The 8922-nt window shown below is 39.6% G+C and overlaps 1 protein-coding gene across 1 annotated transcript; it reads right to left on the reverse strand.

The window, feature by feature from the left end:
• Window positions 1–5447: 5447 nt before the first annotated feature.
• LOC307069462 (beta-citrylglutamate synthase B-like) lies at window positions 5448–6656 on the reverse strand (the record flags this gene model as incomplete). The annotated part of the gene is given in 2 exon segments (XM_079727813.1): window positions 5448–6293; window positions 6297–6656. Coding segments are annotated over 2 exon segments (1158 nt in total). The 5' UTR covers window positions 6609–6656.
• Between the last annotated feature and the right edge of the window lie 2266 nt (window positions 6657–8922).

Raw genomic sequence — 8922 nt, forward strand, 5'->3', positions numbered from 1 at the left:
TTTTGTGTGACAGTTGTTTGTGCTCACATATTTTTTCCCCCTGGTATTCAGCTCTTTGAGGACTGGAATCTGCTTGATTCACTTTTATGTCTATCACATTCCCCAGCCTTGTATTAACAGGCTCTCAACATCTATTTGTTTAAAATAATTAAACCTCTTTTGGATTCTGGAAACCTTGTGTCCACAGAAAGCATAAAGAAAGCAGCTGCAGCAATATGCCAATGGCTTGGGGAATCCTTTCAAGCTTCCTTCACACTTCAATGGTTCCAGACCTGCATTGTCCAAGAGAACTTTCTGTAATGATGAGAATGTTTGATATTTGTACTGTCCAATATGGTACTACTAGCCACATATAGTCATTGAGCATTTGAATGTGGCTAGTGAGATTGAAGAAATGAAATGTTAATTTTACTTGATTTTAATTTATATTTAAATAGCTACATGTGTCTAGTGGTTACCATATTGGACAACACAGTTCTAAACTATCTTGGCACCCCATTTTGATAAATCTACACGTGTTGTCTCTTTGAACTTTGTCACACGATTGCCTGCTTAGTGAGAAATGGTATTGTTGTTCTCTAGGCTCCGAGCTCCGAGATTCCACACACGTGACCTTCCTCCTTCCCCACTTTCCTCCCCAGGAGAAAGATGAGATTCATAAAACTTTTCTTAAGCACTCCAATCTTCACTAACCTCCCTTGCCTCAGATTATGACTACATCTCTAAGGTATTGATATAACACTTAGATGGTATATGTCATTTGCTGCTGTTTTGAATTTTAGTATTTCCTAAATAAATTATAAACTACTTGAGGGCAAAGACCATGCATTCCACATCTTCTGGATCCTCCTTGGTGCCTTTTATGGTGCCAGTTATATCGTAAATGTTCTATAAATATTGATCAGTTGCTTGATTGAAGGTAGTGAAAGGGAATCTGGTATGAGCAAGAAAGGACAGTACCTGAGACATAGGGAAAAGGGCATGTCGATATCGTAAGATTTACTTAGCACCCTAAAAACTAAAGGATTTTTAGAATTATTTCTCTTATTCTTATAATTGTTTTAGCAAATGCCCATTAGTATTATTTTCCAGTCATCTAAGGAGCTCAACTCAAAAAAACCAAAAAAATTAAAAAAAAAATTTTTCTGAGTACCCATGTGGCAAAAACTATGCTATCCATTTTGAATGTATTCCTTCCAGCAGGGTCTTCTATCAAAGGAACTTTCTAACTACATTTATGAGCTTCATTGTAGAGCATTTACTGGAAAATTGAGAGGTTGCTAGATGTCCAAAACAGCACATTTGGTGAAACCAAAATTAGAATTTGGCTGTATATTTGTTCAAAACCTCCTCTAGAAGGTAAGCTCTTCAATGTGTACAAGGCTGTGCTTCTTTGGTGGATGAGGAAATCAAGGCCAAGGCGTTAGTGTTGGTTCACCTTTCCCTCTTCCTTAAGCACCTAAATTATACGTTGGCAAGATTGGGCTCCTACAGGAATCCGGATAATGGCAAAATTCCTGCTGACCACACCCTGTGTGAGACCACAGTGAGTCTTAAAGGGGCTTTGGCAAGAAGATGTAGGAAATTAATGATAGCTGAAAAGTGGGAAGGCCCAACCCTGGAATTCTCTCTCCTGTAGAGCCACACTGCCTGCCTGCCTGTGCTCCAACCACTAGCTCCCAGTACCCAAAATATGAGAAGAAAATAAGGAGCCAGCAGGGAGTTGTCCTTGTGGGACAAGAATTTCAGCTGGCAATTGTTAATCACATTTTTCCAGCTATTTTGACATGTGTTATATAAGGGAACCAATTCCAAGACAAAACAGAAAACAAAATGCTCTGACTACAGAAGTGCAAATGTAGAGTACATTGGAGCTGACTTTTCCTTTTAACTTCTTATTTACATAGGATGGATTTGTTTAAGCAATTTTTTTTTTACTTCCACGAAGTTACAAATCAAATATTTTATTCCCCTTACTATCTATTGTTCATTTTTATTTCTGCTAATTTCCATACGTTTAAAATATGTTTTCAATTTGCTGAAAATATTTATGAATCATATGCACACATGCATATGTACAATAAATCATTTTTATAGGATCAATCAACTCTGGCATCTTTTGTAGCTCACAGTAGTTCAAGAGTTCGAGGCCCTAGCCCTGTTTTGAGCTGCAACTTGATGCTCACAAAATAGGTGGGTCAAAGGTAAAAGTTCTGTTTAAAGTCCTTTGACAGATACATCTAGACTTAGTTGTAAGTAACATGGAGGAAATAACTTCAGTCTCATTCACATTCATGTCACAACTAATGAAGAAAATACATAAAGAAGAATTTTTTTAAAAAAAGAAAAAGAGGGCTTCCCTGGTGGCGCAGCGGTTGAGGGTCCGCCTGCCGGTGCAGGGGACGTGGGTTCGTGCCCCGGTCCGGGAAGATCCTACATGCCGCGGAGCGGCTGGGCCCGTGAGCCATGGCCGCTGAGCCTGCGCGTCCGGAGCCTGTGCTCCGCGACGGGAGAGGCCACAGCAGTGAGAGGCCCGTGTACCGCAAAAAAAAATAAAAATAAAAATAAAAATAAAATAAAATAAAAAAAAAAAAGAAAAAGAAAATACAGTTGGTAGTCTGTACCCACACTGCCCAGTGTCAAAATAACCAAGGTCACATTGATCTGGTGATTGTTGATGGTGTGCTTTTGATGTAAAGATTCCACCAGAATGCTGATGAATCCTAAATTATACTTCCATTTCTGACTACTCTCCTTAGCTCCAAGGTCAAACATACCATTTCTACTTAGTGTCAAATGGTCTTCTCAAACATAGCATGTCTGAAAAACACTTGACTCCACATTCCTGAAACTTGCTTTTCCCCCAGTCATCCCCATTTCAGTTAATAGCATCATTATTCACCTGGTTGGTCATTCTGCAAGTTTTGACATATGTATATAATCCTGTAAACACTACCACAATTAAGATATAGAATAGTTCCAATGAAGAACATTTAGGTTGTTTCCAGTTTATCATGATTATAAATAGAGCTGCTATAAACATTCATATATGTGCTTTTTTTTTTTTTTTTTTTGCAGTACGTGGGCCTCTCACTGTTGTGGCCTCTCCCATTGCAGAGCACAGGCTCCAGACGCGCAGGCCCAGCAGCCATGGCTCACGGACCCAGCCGCTCCACGGCATGTGGGATCTTCCCGGACCGGGGCACGAACCTGTGTCCCCTGCATTGGCAGGTGGACTTTCAACCACTGCGCCACCAGGGAAGCTCCATATATGTGCTTTTGAACAAACATACATTTTCATTTCTTTCTGGGTAAATATTCAGGAGTAGCATTGCTAAGTTGTATGGTAAGTATATATTTAACTTTGGAAGAGACTGCCGAACTATTTTCCAGAGTGGTTGTACCATTTTACACTCCCACCAGTGACGTATGAGAGATTTAGTTTCTCCTTGAGCTCACCAGCATTTGTATTGACATTATTTTTTATTTTAACTGGTCTAGTAGATGTGCAGTGATATCTATTGTGGGGCTTTTTTCCATTTTAATATTATTTAATTCTATGGAAAAAACAAGTTTTATTACATTCCTTTTTTTAAATGGGGGGAAAACTGTACAAGTAAGCATGATCAAACCTCTGTTAGAGCTGGTTAATACTGATCTTATTGCCTCGAAGTCTCTCTAGTAGTGTCCAAGAATTTATATTTAAGGTCCATCTGAAGAAAAAAAGCACTGGAGAGGCAAGGAAGGACTTGGGTAAAAAGCTTCAGAGGGTTGTAGGGAGATGGAACTTGCTTCTTAAAAAAATTATGTTGAGCTCTGGAGTGTCTCCATTTCTTAACACACCTTCCAAACCATTCATTGGGATAGTTTTACCCATGTTTAAAGTCTCATTTTATATGCAGTTTGGGGGCTTTTATAAATTCAGAAATAAAGTAATATAAAGAGTAGTATATTGAAGACTTCAGAGTAGGGCTATAAGAGACTTAATACTGCTAAATAATTTCCCAAACAAAAATGTTCAGTCACCCCCACCCCCAAACCTATGTGTAATAGAAGAAAATGCACAGCAAGAAGCAGAGGAAAAGCATGTAGACTGGAATAGATCATACACTGAACAGTCTAGAACCAAAGAAAAAAAACAAACAACATACATATACACAAAAGCCTAAGAAGCAGCTATTTTCCTCATGTCTCTAGGTGAGTACCTCTACCCAGTAGATTATAGTCATGAAACAACTCAATTGTTTTTTTTTTTAAGTAAAAAACTGTTTCTCATCATGCTCCATTTTCTAGAATCTACCCTTTTTGATTGGTTGGTATAAACAAAAAGCAAAGTACATAAATATGCAAGCGTGCATGCGTGCGCACATACACGCACATGCATGCACACACAGACACTGTCCTAAAATGTGAAAAATGCAGATATATAACGCTGATATTAGAAATCACTTCAACTTTATACTTAGGAACTTATAGACCCTTCATTTGCCCCCCCAAAATATTTTTCCTTGTCCTTATTCTTTAAATGCCCAACCACCAAAAGAAAAGGGAAAAAAATAAAAGGCTTTAAATGCACATGTTTCAAGTCAGTGTCTTGTTAACAAAAAAGGTAGCATTTTCTTCACTTTGGCCATTGTTAAAGATGCAGGCATAGATCAGGGAATGTTAATACTCGCACGTGTTAAAAAAAAAAAGCAACATTAACAGAGCATATATCTTTCAAAAAAGGCTAAAATACTAACAAATACAAGTCAATGCACATATATTTAACTAGTGCAATTTTATCTACAATGGAGTAAATGTTATTTTGTGTGCCAGGCATTGCAATAATGTTCATTTCCCTTTTATCATGCAAACATGCCAATTTTATCATTAAAAAAACCTTTATTGGGTCACATTCACATTGCCCTCCCACCCAAATTAAGGGGGGAAAAGTCAATAAAGGAGCCCCTCAAGATTTCATAACTATGAACATAAAGCTCCTAGATAATAGTGTACAGGCTGAATTTTCAGATTTGTATAAAAAAAGTTATAATTTACATAGATGTCTTCCTCACCGATTACAACACAATGTGAAGTTACACTACTCTGAAATTTGTACCAACTGTACAAAAACCATGAAAAACATTATGTTCTTCATGACCTGAGAGCCTACACATTTTTGAGTAATTTAAAAGGGTAACTATGAGAGCCTGACATTTTTCTGTATCTCACCTCTTCTGCCTCTCTATCTGCAGGATTTGTAAATCAAAGTCAGTAACATCTTAGTAGCAAATGTCTCATCTATCTCCCCCTTCTTCTCTCCTAACTAATCCTACTCAATTTTCTCTCATCTTCCTGAGCATTTTCCATGAACAGCATTGCAAGTTGGTTTAAAAAAGAAAAGAAAGAAAGAAAAAGAAAAAAGTTTTTCAAGGGTTTTGCTGGTTAATTATTTACTGGTGGAATCACTCCACAAGGAGTCTGATTTCATTGGCTAGCAGTTGGTTTCTGTTGAATAGGCCCCCTGCGAACTTGGTGAGCAGCTCTCGCTCCGTGGTTTCAGGGTCACTGTCAACAGAGCTGGAACTTGCGCTCATGTTGTCGACAGAAGTATTGGCTGGGGAACCCAACTCCGGCTCACTAGTCTCACTGGCCGTGGACACCACGGAGAGCAGGGACATATGCCGGGTGAGCCGGCCAGAGGGCAGAAGGGAGGCAGCATAGTCCGCTATGATACCAGCTACATCCAGATTACAAGCCTTATCAAAGGCTATGAAACCTACATTTGCATTGGCCTTGCAGACAGAGAAGGAGCTGTCGTCTTTCATCAACAGGTCAATGCCACACACATCCAATCCCAGGATGTTAGACACCTGGTTAGCTAGCTGCTTCCCTTGTTCACTCAATGAGCACATCATCCCGACACCACCTAGTGAGCAGTTTCTTTGCATCCTCCCATCTGTTGAACAGCGTAACATTGTGCCAACCACATGACATCCCACAACAATGACACGTACATCCCTTCCATGAGACTCTTTAACATACTTCTGAAATAGGTATGGAGCTTCATGGCAAATAAGATGGCTTAGATTAGCCAAAGGGTGCTTATCACGAGCCAATAAAACCGCTTTGCCTCTATGACCCCGTGTATTCTTCACCACCTTTGGGAACTCCAGTACTTCTGCTTCATCAATCATTTTAGCAAAATTTTCATGACCACCGTAAGAGAAAGTATCTGGCAGAGGAACACCATGACCTGCCAACTCTTGAAACATCCAGAACTTATTAACACAGTTCAGGATGGCTTGAGGTCAGTTCATCAACCTGCTTCCCATCTTCTCTAGATGGCGCAAAACAGTGATGTCACTATCACTTTGCACCCAAGGGGTTGGTACTCTCACTACCACCACCTGAGGATAGGCAATAATTAGTTCTCCATCGATACAAAGACCCAGGTTTCCTTGCTCGATTGTTAGCACCACCTCATCTATCACCACAGCCCTAAAGTCCAGTTCCTCCTCACAACATTTGGCCTTTAATGCTCGTAAGATCTCTTTTGGGGGATAGTCTTCACTGATTCGATGATCTGTCAAAAACCACAACTTGGCAGCCACAGAGCTACGCATCTTGATCTGCCTGTTTTCCTCTTCTGGGATTACTTCCTCCTGAATATAGACTCTTTCTAGCGAATCGAACTTGTATCCCCTCGCCGGCCTCCCAGCAAAGCCAATTTACTGACTCCGGGATGTGGTGTGGAAAAGTACAGCGTTTACTGCAGGGCACCAAGGATGGAGAACAGGCAGCTCATCCTCAAAAGATCCGAACTCTCTATTGTGGTTTTAATTTGCATTTCCCTTATAGCTAAAGATATTAAACATCTTTTCATGTGCTTACTTGCCATCCGTATACCCTCTTTACTGAAGAGTCCAAATCTTTTGCTTTTTTTTTTTTTTTTTTGGTCTGCGCCATGCACGACTTGCAGAATCTTAATTCCCTCACCAGGGATCGAAGTCAGGCCCTTGGCAGTGAAAGTGCAGAGTACAGTCCACTGGACTGCCAAGGAATTCCCTTTCTATTTTCTAATTAGATTGTTTTCTAACTGTTGAGTTCAGAAAGTTTTTAAAAATAGTCTGAATAGAAGTACTTTGTTGGAGTTTTTAGGGTTAGGATTTTTTAGGTTAGTTTTAGGTTCACAGCAAAATTGAGCAGAAGGTACAGAGATTTCCCATATACTCCTAGCCCCCCCACATGCACAGCCTCTCCTATTATCAACATCCTCCACCAGAGTGGAACATTTGTTACAATTGATGAACCTACTCTGACACATCATAATCATCCAAAGTCCATAGTTTACATTAGGGTACACTCGGTGTTTTACATTCTATGGGTTTGGACAAATGTGTAAGGACATGTATCCATCTTTATAGTATCATATAGAATAGTGCTAAAAATAGTGCTTCACCTATTCATTCCTCTCCCCTAACCCTGGACCACCACTGATCTTTTTATTGTCTCCATTTGCCTTTTCTAGAATTGTCATGTAGTTGGAATGATACAAGATATAGCCTTTTCTAATTGGCTTCTTTTACTTTGTAATACACATTTAAGATTCTTTCATGTCTATTCATGGCTTGATAGCTCATTTCTTTTTAGTGCTGAATAATAATGCATTGAATGAATTTACCACTGTTTATCCATTCACTCACTGAAGGACATCTTGGTTGCTTCCAAATTTTGACAATTTGAATAAAACTACTATAAACATCCATGTGCAGGTTTTTGTGTGCCCATAAGTTTGTAAGAAACTGCCAAACTGTCTTCCAAAGTGGTTGTACCATTTTGCATTCCCACCAGCAATGAATGAGAGTTCCTTTTGCTCCACATCCTCACCAGCATTTGGTGTTTTCAGTGTTCTAGATTTGGCTACTCTAATAGGTGTGTAGTGGTATGTCGTTGTTGTTTTCACTTGCATTTCCCTGATGACATGTGATGCAAAACATCTTTCATGTGCTTACTTGCCATCTGTTATATTCTTTGGTGAGTTATCTGTTAAGGTCTTTGGACTATTTTTTGAGTTGTTTGTTTTCTTATTGTTAAGTTTTAAGAGTTCTTTGTATATTTTGAATAACAGTCTTTTATCAGATGTGCCTTTTGCAAGTATTTTCTCCCAGTGTGTGGCTTGTCTTCTCATTCTTTTGACATTGTCTTTGCAGAGCAGAAGTTTCTTAATGTTAATGAAGTCCAGCTTATCAATTTTTTCTTTCATAGATCATGCCTTTGGTGTTGTGTGTTAAAAGTCACTGCCATATCCAAGGCTAGGTTTTCTCCTATATTGTCTTCTAGGAGTTTTATGGTTTTGCATTTTACATTTAGGTCTGTGATCCTTTTAAAGTTATTTTTGTAAGAGGTGTAAGGTCTGTGTCCAGATTTATTTTTTGCAAGTGGATGGCCAGTTGTTCCAGCAACATTTGTTGAAAAGATTATTCTCCATTGCATTTCTTTTGCTCCTTTGTCAAAGATCAGTTGACTATATTTATGTGGGTCTACTTCTGGGCTCTGTATTTTGTTCAATTGATCTATTTGTCTATTCTTTCATCAATACCACACTGTCTTGATTACTGCAGCTTTTTTTTTTTTTTTTTTTTTTTTTGCGTTATGTGGGCCTCTCACTGTTGTGGCCTCTCCCGTTGCGGAGCACAGGCTCCGGACGCACAGGCCCAGCGGCCATGGCTCACGGGCCCAGCCGCTCCGCGGCATGTGGGATCTTCCCAGACCGGGGCACGAACCCGTGTCCCCTGCATCGGCAGGCGGACTCTCAACCACTGCGCCACCAGGGAAGCCCTACTGCAGCTTTATAGTAAGTATTAAAGTTGGGTAGTGTCAATCCTCCAACTTTGTCCTTCTTCAATATTGTTTTGGCTATTCTGGGTGTTTTGCCTT

The sequence above is a fragment of the Hyperoodon ampullatus genome, assembly GCF_949752795.1.
Source record: "Hyperoodon ampullatus genome assembly, chromosome: 2".
Lineage (NCBI taxonomy): Eukaryota > Metazoa > Chordata > Mammalia > Artiodactyla > Ziphiidae > Hyperoodon > Hyperoodon ampullatus.